Source organism: Pagrus major, chromosome 16, assembly GCF_040436345.1.
Source record: "Pagrus major chromosome 16, Pma_NU_1.0".
NCBI classification, from domain to species: domain Eukaryota; kingdom Metazoa; phylum Chordata; class Actinopteri; order Spariformes; family Sparidae; genus Pagrus; species Pagrus major.
Window position 1 is genome coordinate 26,915,130 of NC_133230.1, and position 18,361 is coordinate 26,933,490.

The 18,361-nt window shown below is 38.9% G+C and overlaps 1 protein-coding gene across 1 annotated transcript; it reads right to left on the reverse strand.

The window, feature by feature from the left end:
- Window positions 1-291: 291 nt before the first annotated feature.
- dio2 (iodothyronine deiodinase 2) lies at window positions 292-7,769 on the reverse strand. The gene is made up of 2 exons (XM_073484153.1): window positions 7,276-7,769; window positions 292-5,426 (listed from the first exon to the last, which is right to left on the reverse strand). Exons 1-2 carry the CDS (start codon window positions 7,498-7,500, stop codon window positions 4,836-4,838), a joined length of 816 nt encoding a protein of 271 aa, XP_073340254.1. The 5' UTR covers window positions 7,501-7,769; the 3' UTR covers window positions 292-4,835.
- Between the last annotated feature and the right edge of the window lie 10,592 nt (window positions 7,770-18,361).

Here is an 18,361-nt window from a genome sequence, read left to right on the forward strand (position 1 = left end):
TCCATAGAAATACAGATGAAATGAACACCGAGTACAGACAGAAAGCTCCGTCGGTAACATTATGCCAATCTAGTGTTGAGCATTAATGAGCCTTAAGTCTGGGTAGAGGACCTAGACTAAGACTAGGTCTAAGTTAGTATGTAGTTTGAGTGAGGAAGACAGCCCTAATACATCCTCACATAACTTCATAAAAGGGGATCAACAATTTTTCAGATTCTTTTCTTTTTTAGTAAGTCTTTTCTTTATGACATCCAAACTCCCTTTGGGACATAAAGACAACAAATACAGCCGTTTCAGCAGCAAATTCTCCTTTATTTTCCACTTAGTCATTTCTCTCCTTTGACATATTAGAAAAACAAAACATTGCACAAAGCATCAAGAAACAGTGCAGTAGATTAAATGGAAAGCAGAGTTTTATATCAGTTACCGAGACAAAACTAGTTTTAGCAGATAGACAATGAAAACAGATGCAATGGTTCTGGGTCATGTTGACAAGGTGTAATTCACTATCCAACCAGAGACCGAGTCAGAACTCTTTCGTCAAAGGTTTTCATTTGCACACCTTTTTCACTGTGACCAGAGCAAACCATCTGTCTGCCCTATGGAGCTTAAATGCTTCAATCATTTCAGCATAATGATTGACACATCCTCCTGACACATTCTGTAGCCATCTCAACCACACATTCAACACAAACATACTGACTCTCAACACTTTCTGACCTTAACACATTGAGATATTTAAATATTTAAGAATGTTGAAAGGTTTCATGCCATCCAAAAAGATTTGAATCTGAGCTGTCATGTACATTAAAATGTTAAATGAAAGTGAAAGTCATCTTAATTGAACAAAAACATGACAAGATCTTCACAGGTCCACTAACCTTGACCAAACTCAGGAACCCTAGTAAATAACAATAATGATGATAGCAATAGAAATGATAAATAAAACTGTATTTGCATCTTTACAACGAGGAACTGTCTTTTACTGTATTCAATTGTTGACTATACTCACACTGTCCTTTTTAGGAGAATATTAAATGTAAGTAAAATCTGAGATTACATGATTTTTTTTTTTTTTTTTTTTTTTTTTTTTTACCAAAAACATTCTGCATACAGCCCAAACAACCTCCACAAACAAATCACGTCAGTCCATACAGAGCCTGAGAAACAAGACCCAGGCTGCTAAAAGTCAGCAAGACACTCACTATAACTGAATATGACTCAGATGAAAACATCAACATTTTTATCAACATTTTTTATCAACTCATTGTCCTCTCTCTCAGCATTAAGATAACCCAAAAAGAAAATAAGCAGTCTCAATCCATAAAACCTATGATGTAATGTCTGGGAGACAGGGCTGTGGCACTTCAATCATTATATAAGTAACAGCATGCATAAACGTTTCTCTTCATTAGTTGGGACATAATGTGACATTATGATTAAATGTCATAAGCTCTATGCACACAGTCACTTACAGTGCCTATAAATGTTTCTTACAGGATTGTATGTTTTCAAACATGTAGATTTAATGTGGCTTATTTGACACTGACCCAACACAAACCTCTGCAAAATGATCTAAATTGATTTCAAGTAAATTAATTCACCTGTGTCTAGTCAAGAAGACTCAATTAGGCAGTAACGTGGCAACATATATGCCATTAAGACAAAAAAAACTCCAGTCAACTCAAGAAGAAAGGTTCAGGGAAGGTCATTGAAAAGCCCAAGTGAGAGGCTGGATAGAAGAAAAACTGTAAGTCACTGAATAGCTGTTGCAGGCTGAACAAACTGCCTGCTTTAGCAACGCTGGTGCGTGGTGGAACTTTTTTCTTTTTCTTTAAGCGTCTATGTTAATAGGTTAGAGCAAGACACACTGCTGGAGTGAGTTGTGCGGCTCACGTGCATGTCAGGTTGCAGCAGCGTGTCATCTAGAGATTTGGGGTCTGGCCTATTTTTTACCACAACACGGGCGGTTCTTGGCAAAAATAGACCTGAAAACGACCTGTAGACAGTCATATCGACAACATACCAGTGTTTCAATACAGTTTTCATGCCTGTATGTGTAGAATATGTCACAGACATGAAGAGAATACACACAACAGGTGAGGAGACATTTCTTTCCCCTGTGCACTCTCTTTTTCTTTCTTTCCCCCTCTTGCTTTCTCGCTCTTTGAATGGGGGAAAAGTAAAGTCACGTCCTCATATTTATTAATAACTATCAAAGGCAAAGTCCGTGTAAAAACAATCTGAGCTGCAGCAGAAACGCTGTCTGTGTGGACAAACGCATAAGTGAGCTGCAGAACGACTAACAGCTAATATTACAATGAGAAATAAAGAAACTCACTCAGTTACCCACAAACATTGCCATGAGAGGATGTTTGCTTCACCACCTCTATTCTAACATTTTGTTTTTGCTCACCTTTGTGAACCTGTTTTACAAAAGTATGAAATGCAGTAAGGTCTTTACTGCATGCTGTTGGAGAAGATACTTGGCTTACTTTGCAGAAACGTACAGAGGCTGCTGAACTGAATGTGCTGTTGGGGGGTGTCCAGTAGCTAACACTGCACTGGTTGTTGAGATTTCAACAACAAATCCACAAAAAATAAGCAAACAAACCAACACATGAAAGCAGCCCATTAACCATGATAATCATGTCTCATGCATTATTGTTAGAAAATACAGATAGCCACACTAATAGGGACAGAGCCGCACACACATTTCAAATTACAGATGACACAACATTAGATTTTAATGACATCTTATGTCTTAATGGGATCATTCATCGGGACATTAGAAATGCTGATGAATATTAGTTTTTGACACCCCACCATTGTCACAATGTGGGTGTGTCTTGAGGGAGCTACGCCCTCCTGGCAAGCTCATAATTCAGACACTGGAAATGGAAGGAGCATGGCGCAGCTCTACATCTTTCCAGAGCAGACTGTCTTCAGAAACTGAGTAAGTGTAGAAGGAGGCAAGTGAGGAACAATAAATTCTACACCTGTGATTAACCATTCTAGGTTACAATTTGCCAAAAGGTACATATGCAGGAGACTGAAGTCTGAAGTATTTTTATGATGATGGTCGGCACAATATCAGGTGTAAACCACTGTGATACATGGAGTTGATACCATCATGCTGTGGGATTTACTTCTCTGCTGCAGGGTAGTGACGGTAGAGGGTGAAACAAATGCTGCAAAATACGGTGAAATCCTGGAGGAAAACTGGATGCAGTCTGCAAGAAAACTGCCAATTGGGAGAATATTTGTTTTCCAGTTTGAGGAAATAAGCCCAAGTATGTAGCTGAAGCTACACAGGAATAGCTTGAAAGCAACAATACTACTATTATTATAACAATAGACTAGATCTCAATAAAAGCTGTTAACTTATGATCTTTATGTAATCTGACAGAGCTTGAGCAGTTTTGTGAAAAATTGCACTGTTCAGATGTGCAAAGCATAACCTATTGGAAAGATCCGTTTTTACTTTAATATTAAAGTTTTTTTTCTGGGTTTTCTGTTGGAAGAAGCCACATTAAATCTACTTTGATTCAAACTTGTAAACACAAAAACTTCCACAGGGGTAAAAGCTTTTTAGAAAGACTTCAAGGAAAGGAAAAAATAGAATTAGAGACCTGTGGTCAGTATGTACTGTACAAATGAACATTTATCCAAAGAGAACGGAGGGTCCATAAAGATAATACACATGATTAAAGTTTGACATAGTGCATAGTACATATTTTATACAACACATTTTAAAAATGGAAACTTGTGATCCCTTTACTTCCCCCATTTTAGTGATTTGGTTTTATATGGAAATCACTTAAAACATGACTTAGCAGCAAAAGTGGGCATATTATATTATTGGATAATTAGTGTTGGTCTTTACACATGTTCGCTCAATTCGGATGGTGTGCAAAAAACTGCCCCAAATTCAAAAGAAGTCACTCCAGTATTTAGGATGCAATTCATATATTATTCAATTCAATTCATATATATATATATATATATATATATATATATATATATATATATATGTGTGTATATATATGAATTATAATTACTGATTCTTATGAAGGTGCAACATGTAAGAATTGTATTTGAAAACATGTTAAAAAATAACTAAAATTCTCCACAGAATGTAAAGGAATAACAGTTTTAGTGTTACGTTATGTTACTGAAGTTAGCATGCGACCCCAGCTAGCCTGGCCCGTCCCGGTCCAAAGCACCTGTGCTGGCGGCGCAAGCCCCAACACCCCCCTGGTGCTCTAAGCTCACCATCCGGACCACTAGCTGCATGGCTAACTGAGCTAGCTAGCTAACGGCATTTAAGTGGTTTTAATTAGTGGTTACTCTGGTGATATGCTGCTCCCTATTTTCTTAACAGGTGGCCCATTCTTACATATTGCACCTTTAATGTGTCATCACTTTAATGTTGCAGCGGGTAACGGTGCAGTTGATTTGTTACTATATCTTTTGCCAGGTAGACTGAGAATTTCCCCATTAAAGTATTATCTTTATCCATAACAATACATCATAATTAATTTAATTATATTTTGTATTATTATCTGAAACTGCAACTAGTGCTTAAAGGTACCAAATAAATGTAGTGGAGTAAAAGGCTCAATATTTCCCTCAAAATAGTAGGGGAGCAGAAGTATAGAGTAGCATAAAAGAAAAAAACTCATTACTTGAGTACATACACTTAGTTACTTTCCACCACTGACCACAATACACCTTTTGTTTTTGCCTTTCATGCCCATACAAAACCAAACAATCTCTTATTTCCCAACTTAAACGTGGAACATGTCCTCCTCTTTGCTTGTCCTTCCCTAGTCCTACCGCTTACCATAGTTCCGTTCCAGCCACTGCCGCACATCCTTCAGATTGTAAAAGAAAGGCCCTTTACCACCCAGGTAGGCAATCTTTTTACGCTGCACTATACACACACGTTCATTGGACACACCGTAAGCCACGTTAGCATTGTTGTCCATGCAGTCAGCCACCAGCTGACATTGCGGTGGTAGGGAAAATTGCTCAATGAGGTTGCGCGCTGCTCCTAGCCTCTCTTCCAGGGTCTGATGTTTCCGGACATTGAAAGAGCAAGGGCCCATAGGAGGGGCCACCCAGCCATCAGATGGGTGAGCCTCATCAATGTACACTAACAGGAAATCAGCAACATCACTGAAGTCCTCGACCAACTGCCGGAAAGCTGGCAGGTGGCTGATGAAGGGGGGTCAGGTGGCTGAGCCGAAGTTGACCACCAGAGGGCGATCTGATGACTCGAAATCCAGGAGGTTGCACTCATCTCCATTTCGAATCCTGGCACCAGGTGGCACATGAGTCATGTTGCCGATATTGCTGCTCCACCAAGGGCCATCAGGCACCTTCACCAGTTTTGAGTTTGGTGCCTCACAGCCAAGTTTCACCTAAGGAGATAAAACAGTAAGGATTCATGAATGCTCACACATTCAAAGACATTTAAAGTGGGCTTTGCCTTATCTGTTATTAGACTCTTAATATTTTACTCCTCGCATTACTGTGAGACTGAGACAAAGGGTAGGCCTCTTGAGTGAGAATCCCTGTTGTGGCCCAGCAATACATGTTTATAGTATCAGTTTATATTAATTATTCATGTTTTAATCTATCAGTATCAGTCCCTTTATTTTTCAGCCTGCTTTTCCAATACTTCCAATTTTTCACAATAGAATACTCAGCTATAATACTCGTACAATGACACGGACACAAAATAAATAGCATATTACTCCACTTTAAAGAGTCATTTGCAATGGTATAATAATATCAGTGGTAATAATAACGAATGAGTGTACAATGTTTCAGAGTTCAATAATCTCTGAAGACATTTCTGCAGCTTGTTACAAAGTGTAAACTTTGGAAGCGTAAAGCTTAAACTTAACAAACATTAATTTTGAAACATAAATATAAATGCATGAGAACTCGCAGTATTTTCTTGATGAATTCATTAACCGTTTTGAGCTAAAACAACTGATATTTCCAGTTGATGCAGATACCAATATTAGGGTAAAAAAGGTTTTCAATATTTTTGCAGATATTCCTAATTACGCACAAATAAACAGACATTTTTTGTTCTCTCACATGTGGTGATCAAACACTTGTGAGGGCAGGATATTTTACAGTTCAACTTTAAAAAACTTAAAACTTTGAAAACTAAAAGAATAAAAGTGCACTGAAACAGTAAACTTCACTGGGAATTTAACAAAGTTAAACATTTTGGCGCTCATCAGACAACATATACTGATGCCACTACATCTGTGATAGGCAGATAATATCTGCCAACCTCATATATCTACCAGAGCCTTAAGTGACATCTTTGAATTGCTTCTTTTGTCCAACCAGGGTCCAAAACACGACATAAACGATTCATCAATTATCAAAAATACCTGTCAACTAATCAGTTAATCAACTAATCATTGCAGCTCTATTCCAGAGACATGAATCTTAACAGTTACTTTAAATTCAAGACTTCAAACCTATAATCAGGATGCATGATAGTAGTACAAAGTTTATCATGCAACTGCTGACTGCTACAGAATGTATCATCAGCGTAACACAGCAGCAGTCAGGCCTCTTTTATTTATGTAGCTCCCCTTATGGTAGAGAACAAATATTTATGTGTCTTTCCATTCAACTTAATGACCTCAGCCAAGTCGGAAGTAAACCATGAGGAGGGCATGAAGATCAACATGAACGCTACAGCTGCTGTCATTCACTTGTTTTTCGTTCATTTTGTCTGAGTAGGCTACATCATTAAAAAAAATGACCTGATCTGCAGCTCAGGAGCAACGCGTCTCAACATGTATATGAGCCGAACATTTCTAACTCACACTGCTGTCTGATGACAGACACAAGAGATTATGTATATGAGAACAAAGTCACTGGTTTGGCAGCATTAAATCACAAATGATTACAGAGTTTGACGGCTTCCTCTCTCTCTCTCTCTCTCCCTCTCTCTCTCTCTCTCTCTCTCTCTCTCTCTCTCTCTCTCTCACACACACACACACACACACACACACAGACAAAACAAATTGTTTTTCTCTGTGTGTTAAAACAACTAGATGACAAGGCGACACACAGGACTTATCCGAAGATGGGACCCCAGTACTGCGCCGGTCAGACGCGACTCAGATGTGTCGAGTTTAAACTTTGCAGTTGTTTGGTGGATTAATAACGATGTCAAAGTAAGAATTAACAATTTGAGATCCTGTGATCCGCATTAAGTGGCTGCGGCCACTTTACCTGCTTATAGGCGTCTAGAAGGAAGCTGTTCCAGATGGAGCGGAGGCCCGCGGAGGTCAGCATGCGGCGCCACTCTCCGGAGCTGGCGGACCTGGAGCAGCTGAGCAGCGACACGGCGCGCTTCACGAGAACCACAGAGTCGTACAGGGCAAGGAAGAGACAGTTTGAAAAGAAACCAGGAAGTATCTGGAGTGTCACGAGCAGATCCTCACTCGCCATTCCCATTTTATTCTCTTTCTGCGCTTGTACAACCGCAGACGACTTATTTCAGACTGCCTTTCATTACGCGCAGCGCGGTGCCGGAGGTCTCAGTTGCTCCCCTCATAGTTTGTGCTCTGCCCCGTCGGCTGCTCCAGACTGAGTGCACAGACTGAGGAGGTGGATCAGGTGTATTCTGTGAAGCGGCCTTGTCTGTCCTGTTACTCTGCAAGTGTTGAGTGTGCGCTCGGACGGGAGGCCGCCGGAGCGCGATCGGTCTTTAAAAAAGGTCGAACATTGCACTTAATATTAAGTCTAAGGGCTTATCTTTGTATCAAGATTGTGACGTCAGATGTAGTGCATACCCTCTGTCCCCTCCTTCCCCTTCCTCTCCACCCTCGACTCCGCTCACAGACTGAACGAAGCTGTAGGTCTTTGTGGTCTTGTTTTGTGTGTGTGTGCTGTCGGGAATGTGTAATTGTTTAAACCTATTGAAAAAATGAATTAGAAAAATACCACAAATGCCCAGTCATACAGCCGACTGCAATTTAAAAAAACAAAACACAAAACTTAGATTCAGAGGTTTTCTTTAGCAATAAAGGTGATGAAGTCATTTTTGTCTGTGCATCAACGGTTACAGTGCACATAGGAACTGACACTAATGATAAAATTAAATAAATTCATGAATGAAAATGGATTAAAAAAGCCTGAGTCTGCTGGAAAAAATGTCTGGCTACAATGGGCAAGTGAGCATCAGCACTGGAGCAAAGGAGGAAGGCAGCCTGCTTATGAATCATGTTTTCTTTTACATCATGGCGGTGGGCCTGCGTCGCTTATCTGGGGAAGAGATGACATGAGGATGCACTAACAGAAGAAGAGAAGCCAGCTGAGGCAGTGTGAAAACATCACCAGCTGCTGCTGTGAAAAATCCTTTATCTGGTTTTCTTTGATGATCTTAGAAACACAAATCAGGAATTAAAATGTGTCTGTAATCTGGAATCTGTTTCTGATTTGATTCTGGAACAAAAATCAAAAGAAGAAAATCTGGGCTTTTCCTTTGTGGAAACGAAAATAGGAAGTTTTATTACAGTTTCTATTTTGTCTTTAAATTGTCAATGTTTATAGCAACTTTTTATCAACTGAAAGCCAATTTACATTAAATTTTCTCCACAAAATAGAATTTTGTGTTATTTCCTCATCATGGATTTTCACAGACTAGGTCAAACACAACAGGGCAGTTTTAAAATATCTTTGTTAGCAGAAGGTGAACCTGAAGCATTCATTGTCTGTATGTTTTAGCTATAGTTTTTGCCCAGAGAAGCAGCAGGTCCGGGCAAGACCCACATATTTGCTTATTGCCAGCGATCATAATGAGATGCATTCATATTTTACATTTTTATCTGATCATATGAATAAGCATTGGCAAAAGCCAAACCTTGATTCCTTGTTTCTCTCTTCCTTAATTCAAGTTGAATGGCCAAAGTCAGTTTGAGCCTACAAGAGGTCTTTGGCAAACTGACCACCGAAATGACTCAACTATGAACCAGCTGTCCGAGCTTGTCTGCACCATATGAAGGACACCTTCACTAACAGCCTTCACTTAATGTTCTGCTTTTGTATTGTGAGTAGATAAATGTAATCTTCTGCATCAATTTTTCCTTTGTTTGAAACCTTGCAGCTGTAATGGCAGAGCCTGTGTTTTCCACATGCTGCAAGCCCCTGGTTGGATGCCAAACATGTGTGGAGCAGTAGCTGTTAACTGCAGAGCACTGTCTCAAATGCAAAGCAGAAGAGCTTGACTCCATGGTAAACCATGTGAAGAGTTTTTCTGCTGTCTTACCTGTTTTTCCAAGTAGATGTAACTGGAATAACTCATGTAACATTGTTTCTGTAAGGATGGGCCAACATGTTACCAGAAAGCTACAGAAGCAGCAACGTGTGCATTTCAAGCAAACACCACAGCTGCTGATTTCACACACGTTTTTTTTTTTTTTCCCGCACAGAGGAAGAGGCACATGTTAGGTTGGAGTGACAACCTGCAGCCTCTTACAAAAAATAAATGTTTTGAATTGTGCTTTTAGTCTACTTATTTTAAGCCAGACAAGGTTAAAACCTACAGCTGGTCCGTGTAGTCAAGATGTGAAAGTGTGGCTGATTCGTTACTGCGGTAGTCAGCGTTATAGTTTGAAATATGAATTCCTGGATATGAAATGCTCTTGTGCAAAAAAAAAAAAAATGGCAGAATATTCCTCTGTCAGCACCGGGTAACTTAGGAATGAGTTGAGTTGTTATTTCACTCACAAGTTACATTCATAGATTTCCTCTTTTTAATATATTTCACTCATTGTTAAGACAGCTGTAGCCTAAAGATATGTATTGCTGAGAGGCACAGATTGAATAAACACATTTCCATTTAAGGTCAACTATTCCCCATTTTGAGTTGTACATTTCATGTTTCCCTTGTCTTATGTCCATTACCATTTACAATTTCATCTTTACAAATGCTTTCAGTTACAACATTTTCATTTCAGCATTTGCATTTTAAATGTAACTTTTTTTTTTTACCATTTTACATTATAAGTTTGTTTTTTTCATTTTACTTTTTTCTTTTTAAATTTATTTATGACATGATTATTCCTAGTTGGGTCGCAAAATAAAAATCCTTTTGTACACACTTGTTGGCACGAGTGTCTTCTTGGTCTCAAGTATGAACTTGAACTTGGTGGTCAAAGGTCAAGGTCACTGTGACCTCAACTCCTTCCAATGCTCATGAATGCGATAACTCATGTCTCATGTCGTGTCACTGTGACATCACAAAACATGGTTTTTTTGCCATAACCCAATAATTTATATGCTAATTTAGCTAATTAATGAAACATTATGACATTTTATATCCCAAAGGTCATCTTCACTGTGACATCATAATGTTCTGCAAAAAAAGTTCTGGCCATTGTTAAATGCCATATCTCAGTAACAGAAGGGGAAATTGTTGTCATATTTCACATTTGGTCAGATACTGAATTGTGACAATAAACTTAGGTAGCAGCGGATCGATCCAAAAATGTTGATACTTCTGATCCCAGACATTTCTTTTCTAGGATCGACTGTCATATTTAAAGATTGATATTTAAACTCAGTATTTGTGGTAAATTTGTGCTTTATCATCAACAGGGACATAGTAGAAAGTAACTATGTAGTCTCCACTATCAGCAGAATGTAGTTTAAATAATGCCTAGTGGATAGAAACTACTTCTCCTTCTGCCTGTCATAGTCATATGCGAGCTGCAGCTTGCGTATGGCACCACTGAAAGGAACTCGATATTGATGATCGCTCAGGTAGGGAGCTTTTTCAGTTTTCACAGCAGCAATGATGCTGTATGTGATGTGTTTGAGTGGACTGTGGGAGTCCTTTGGCACTGGCAGGCTTTATCCAGGTACAGAGTGTGAGAGAGTGGAACTATTTGCAACGTTCATCACTGTCACTGACTGTGGTAAAATGATTCACATCTGTCAAAGCTTCAGTTTGTGTTCTTATTTTTAAACAACCAGAGTTCCCTGTGTTCTTTACAGTAGCCTACAGACAGTTTAAAAAAAAAAGTTTTACACAAAGTTTCAATATCATATTGGCATCAGAGTACCAGTCTGTGTTGTATGTGGTATCGGATCGGAAAGGAAATGCCTCCCTTGAAACTGTGGTCATTGTAGGGTTGTGCTGATGGTTGGAAGATGTTTGTGAGGCATCTGTGTTTTACAATCGGTAGCTTTTTCATGTTCTATTAGAATGATCTTTATTTGCCAACATTTGAACTCATACAAGCAATTTGACTGTTTTTTGTTTCACGAACTAGCACATTGATTGACAGTAGTCCAACACAAGGTCTTCATGTGACTGTTGTTGCACCATGTGATTAAGCTTTCTAACAGTCCTCTGTACTTCTCTGAATATAGTCGTATAGGATTCCTTCAAAGTTTTTACTGCATACACTATGTGAGTTTGGTCAGAAATGGATGTAACTTGCAACTTGACTGATGCACGAAGGCATTCAACCTCAGGTTAGGGGTGGGCTGATTGATCTCAAAATATCAATACTACCAAAACTGTACGCCTTTTGAAGATGGATTCAAGTGCAATTGGATCAATACAAAGGGATTAGTTTCAGTTTCCCTCTTTACGGTGTGTCCACATATTTGTATTTCATCAGAGTAGAGCTGTCGTCAAACATTCAGTTGTCTTGAACACATGTAAGGGTACATTCACATGAAATTAGGTGGTGCAGCAAAATGCCACAGGCTTATGTGGTGGTGTGGGAGTGTCACTCTGTGGTCCGTGTGTGTGACATCTTAGGAACCCCTGCTGATCAGTTTGCCGAAAATCGAAGCTGCTATGTTGTTATTCTACTATGCTGGTCCTACTTGTGATCATTTGTCCTCATTGATGGATTAAAAATAACAGTAAACAACCAGGATGTGAGGCACATTGCTGTGTGTTTTAAACTGGGGCACAAGACTAAATGGAGTGATCACAAGTGAAACATCACTCTACACGGAGAAATGTCTGTTGCGTTCCCTCTAGAGCATTTAGCCATGCTAAATAACATGCCCCGCTACTGACCCATTCTGCTCTGCCTCTGATCTGCTGACATGCCTCTGCCACAGAAGGTTAAACATGCCGGTCCGGACAGTGATCTTGTGTTAACGTGGTGCACAATGCCAAACTGAGTGAATACACATGACACATTATGTTACAATCTGAAACTGTGGTTGCAGTGAATCATGCTGCAAGTATTATATACATATATATATATATATATAGAGAGAGAGAGAGTATATACTGTATATACACACATTCCTGTAATGTTTACAAACCAACCAAACAAAATACACTGCACACCAGCATCATATACACAACACACTGTTACAGCACACAACACTCCCTGTTTGCCCCCCTATTCTAACTCTCCTTTCCGCTGTTGTTTCACATCTACACAGCTACAAAGGAGGTTCCATTTTCGATTTCACTGAAGAAGCTTCCCCAGATCTATTTAAGTACATGTTACATCTTCCAAATTACAAAGTCAAATTACTGTCATGAAATCCTGCCGGTAGCATGTTCTTAAATTTACCCCCTATATCACAGATGAAAATCCTTTTACTGCGTGCCAACTTTCCTTTCCTGGTATGCCTTAACTTCTCAGTATGCCATATATTCTGTGAATGGATTAACAGGAATTTTCCACGGTGCAAACTTCTATACCAGTGCCAGATGTGTACTCAGTAAACAGGCTGTATCAGTCTAAAAACAGACATGAGTGTGTTGATGTATAGAGTACCATCACCAAGAGGACTGGCATTGTCTGCCAACATCTTAGCTAATTGTTACATGATGTGCTGGAAAGTCAAACATTGTGAAAAATGACCCCATGTGCACATTAGGCAAAGGGCTTTTAAAATATGTTCTAAATATGGAGAAACACAATACCTGTGCTACACGAAAAGAGCCTAAACTATAAAAAATCTGTTATGAAATGTTTTTATTCAGGTTTAATTATTGATTAATACCCCCCTTTGAGCTCAAACTAAATACAGCAACAAACAGCTGGATAGGCAGGGAAAACCAGTCTTCCAGCCGCAACAAACAACTCACACAGCTTGTTTAAGCACTGCAGGACCATTAACCTTTTAGCTAAAATTACCTCCATCTGAATTTTAGTACAAAAACAATCTTGACTGTCACTGTTAATTTTACTCCTCGAAATGTCAGTAACTATAAACAGGTATTCTTAATTGTGTGAGCTGCATTTTTGATATCCCTAAATTATATATAAAAAAGGTGGTTTGATGTTTGTAAAAGGAATTTACAAAATGAAGACCAGCAAAGTTGTCCAACTAGTAAGAGTAATTTTAAGTTCATTTTTATTAAGTGGGGTACAACTTTACTTACAACAGCCAGGGGCAACATGCAGGATTTGTTTACAGAGTGACATTATGCAATGTTAGATGAGGTTATCCTTGAACACGCAGATGTGTTGGTTCAACTCTAGCAGATACCAGTGAACTCTTATTCAGGTGCAGTGGTAAATGACTTATAGTTTAATCCAATCAAACGTTTTCAAGATTACAACATGAACCAGATGCAGTTGGGGTAGAGATTTAAAAATATATATATTAACTATTTATAAAATATATATTTATTAAGTATGGTTATTGCAGGGGTATTTTATTGAATAGCAAATCTTTGTATTGTGTTTGTTTTTCATTTTGTCTACTGTGGAAAGGGGACCCGAGTGTGTATAAAGGAGATTGTGCTTGGAAGAAATCAATAAATGTGACAGGGAGTGTTGGACTCTATTACCCCCATCTCCCCAACCCTCGACTGGGTAAATATGTAACAATGAGTAAGTCTGTGCGGTTGGCATAACCTTATGTAATGTTACGAAAGAGCTTGGTTGGATTTAAAGAGATCATCTATGTGAGGTCTGTAGTGTGTTTAGCTACAGTTTGACCTTGTTGGTATGCTTTCCGAGATTTTACAGCGTAGTGTCACTTGACTGGGGGCACTTTTGGTGAGAGTGAAACCATTTAAATTATCTTATATTATAACTGTCAAATGTTTCAAAGTACATTGATTTCTAAAAAAAAAAAAAAAAAAAAAAATTCTAAGCAATGAAAGTAATGTATCATGCCAACCCTAACTTCCATTTTGAGCACTACAGCATATCTTTTGAAGGGGTCGACTGGTCAACTGAAAGCACCACTTTGGTTTCAATTCAGCAAAAAACAAAGATATCAAAGAGACACTCCATAGACCTTCAAGGCTCACAGTGATTTATTGATCACACACACACACACACACACACACACACACACACATCTCTCTCTCTCTCTTATATATGTATATATATATATATATATATATATATATATATATATATATATATATATATATATATATATATATATGTATATATTGGATTCCTTAATTTCAAGAGCTAAATCATTTAGAAAAGACTCTCTAGATTCCATTCCAAAATACAATATTCGGTAATATAATGTTCTCCAATGGAATGTTCTATTTCTGAAAGGAATGTTGTAATCTAGAATAAGTGTTAGCTACTAAAGTTCTTAGAACAGAGAATAGAAATAGAAATAGAAATAGAATATATACATTCAATTCCAAATATACAACATTCTAGACTGGAATGTTCTGCAATGAACTGTTCAGTTTAGAATGGAATTTACATATTTTAGAATGACTGACATTTTCTATTTAAGCATTCTATTCTAGAATATTGAAATAGAAAAGAATATCAGCATAGAAATAGAAATTCTATCTAGATTCTACTCCAAAATGCAACATTCTAGAACATAATAGATTATAGATTGTTCTATGTCGGAACAGGATGTTCGAATCTAGAATGACTTATTTTTCTCAAAGAATATTTTGGTTAAATTTCAAAATGCAACATACTAGAATAGAATGTCTTACAATTGAATGTTGTATGTCCGAATGGAATGTTCTTATCTAGTATGACCTATTTTTCTCATTGAAGATTCTATTTTAGAACATAGGCATAGAATAGATCCTATCCCACACTAGGTGTTACAATGAGTGTTATTTTCTCAGAATCTATTGTAGAATTGACTAGAATATCTAGATAGATGAATCCAGGCTAAGACAAGGCCCATCTGAGGCCACAGAGGAGACATACAGCATGTGTTCTCCAGTCTTGTTGCGTTCAGTGACAGACTGCTTAGCTGGGATGCATGGAGTCAAAAAGTATTTAGAAGTCAAAAAGGTAACTCCATAGAAATAGGATAACAAAATGTATGATTAGTAGTATACCAAACAGCAGGCTTTGTTTGTGGCTTTTAGGAATCTTTGCAGTCTTTCATCTCAGTTCAGAGTTCATTCTGGAGCTTTGTTTATCTCTCAATGAAATGTGAAAAACATAAGCCAGCACCTCTACATTCCTGTTTCAGATTGTTTCAATCATCAGTTCCACAGAAAATCCTGTCCACGTGATTAGACATTTAGCGGAAAGAGTTAACATGTGAATCTGCTGTTTTGGATTATAAAGTGACTGTTTGTTACTGAAGAACTTGTTAATATTTCTGCTTTATTAATGTGTGGACTAAATTATGTTTACAGAGGTCACTGTCCAACAACAGGGGGGCAGACAGACTATTGGTAACTGCCACCCAAGGACGTGTGTATGCATGCGCACATGGGGTGCACGTGGGTATGTGCACACACGGTTACGTTGTTGCTCGTTTCAAAGGTCAAGGGCAAGTTTACATACATCAGTCAGTTATAACTGACCACATGATTAAATATTAGACTGACTTCATCCTGTTGAAAATGCAATGTGATAATCAGCCAAAACATCTGTTTTGAATGACAAGCATGGACATTTGAAGTGGGGTTGTATGAGGAACTTGTCCATAGTCAGTGTACTACCTACTGTAGATGGTTGCTTCTACTTGGTAGAAGTGGACGGAAGTACTCAAGTAGAATAGAGTTCCTCCTCCTCCTCTCTTTTCATTCAGGCTCCCTTCTGATGGACCACAGGCCCCTGGGACCATCTACCTCTCCTGGCTCCTGCTGCCTCACATATTGATGAATATGGATCATCATACCCTGGGCTCTGCTGGATCATTGCTCTCCTCTGTTTTACTATCTCCTATCTCTGTATTTCTGTAAAATGTGATGCTTCTTCACTCTGATCTCTATGCTAATTATCTTGTGTGTCCTGCCCTCTTCCAGGTCACCATGGTGGAGAGGAGGTGGTGTGGCTCGGGCACCACTTGGCGATGCCTCGTCCTGCTCAGTCATCTCCTGGATCCACACACTTTACATATATTATAATTTGTATCAGATTTTCTGTCAATGCAACTTGTAAACTGTGATTTTGTTCTTTTGTTCTTTACATGCAACATCTATTGCATGTCTGTTGGATGTTTTTTTTCTCAACATGGCATGTTTTTCCTCACTCAAATCAAGGGTCTAAGGACAGTGGATATCTTTCACTGTACAGATTGAAAAGCCCATTGAGGCAATGTGATTGTGATTTTGGGCTACATAGATAACATTGATTTGATTTGAGTAAAAAGCTAATGAATGTTAGATGGCGACAGCAACAAAGCATATTTTAGCCACCTAAAATAAATCACTATCAGTTTAGGTGTATGCTATATTTTCACCAATATACATTTGCCATCAGGTAGCCCTTTTCTTTTTAACACTACATTTTCTCAACCCCAAACAACACTGCAACTTTGAGACAACAGGGCATTTGCAGGGATCATTTTAAGAGGAATTTGTAAAACCACTGTGGTATAAGCCAGATAATATTTGCTGAGGCGCACTGCTGTACCCAATCATCAGGTAAGATAGTGTGAAATACCATGCCGTTGTATAGTATTAAAGTAGATATATTTAAAATGGCTAGAAGATTTGATATATATATATATATATATATAGGGTTGTGTTTGGTGAATAACTGGGGTCGAGGAAAGGGATGAAAAGGTGGTCAATTGCCAGGGGATCAACAGGAATCAACAGAATCAGGGTGTGGCTGGAGCATCCCTGAGTCTTGATCCACACCGGGATCAAGACTCAGGGTGGAGTCTTTCTGGTCATATGGCTTCACCATCCCCCTGCAGTCCCCATAATAGAGAAGAAGAAAAATGACTGGGATGGATGTATGAAGTCTACCACAGGTCTTTGATGGTGGAGAGAAACCGGAGCACTAGTCGCAACCCACAACTAGGGAAGAACATGTAAGCTCACTGCTAAAAGGACCCTGGACTGTCCGGTGTTCAAATCCAGGACCTTCTTACATGCAACATTCTCTTGAACATATTCCCATACGGGTAAAGGGCATATGCAGACTGTTTTATTTGGCCACATTTCAGTGAAGGCATGTTAGATTTTAGGAATAACTGATTTCTTGCAAGCGGACACCAGAAACAGGGGATTGGTTAGAAGGTATTTTATTGAACACGCTGAGAAGTTAGCAGTTGAGGAGGGCTGAGGAGTAGACTGGCTCCACCAGGGAGATGAGTGATTCACAGTGGCACAGGTTAGAGGCTCAGGTGAGCGTGGCACTGAGGATCCAGGTGAAGCAGGTTTGTCACAAAGGTGTGGGAGGCTTGGTCGTGGTGAGGCCAGAGAGTATCCAGGAGAAGAGTGATCACTTGAGAAGATGAAGAAAAAGCAGATTAAGTTCACATGGGACAAAAAGCAAAAACACTAGTAGCGCGGGGCAGCGAGATTAGAGGAGACCAGGGCGTTTAGAGTGGCACTGATTGCCTCAATCCGCTTCAGGTGTGTCTGATAAGCTTCAGCTTAGGCGTCCAGAAAGCCACGGCCAGCAACTCCACAGCACCTCTGAAACACACAATGCAGAAGAAAAAAAAAAGTCCAAATATAACAATATATCTAATAAATGAATGAATGTGACAAAGACCCACACACCAACTTGCTTGCTCACATTCATCATTATTTTGTTTGTGTTTGCCGTTCAGAGGCCAGTAACTGCAGGCCATTGCAAAAGATAACCTTGAGAGGACATGTCGACCAGACGCAAAATCAAATAAATTTCATTCACACAAAATAAATAACTAGATCACTCCTGCTGATTTCCTGTTTGCCATGTAGCTCACTGCTGAATGTTGGTTGTTTGCTGTCTGTCTGTCCTGTCAGACAGGTCAATACTCTTTTCATACTCTGTGCCAGTGACCCAGCCAAACAGAGTTTTTGATCCTTTACTAGCACAACATGGTTTTTACTCTTCAAGAACAATGTGTTTGTAGTGGTAAAATATGAAGGCCTGAAATGCATCTGTATGAGGTGGGTGTACCTAAAGCTGGCTAGTTACAAGAGGTT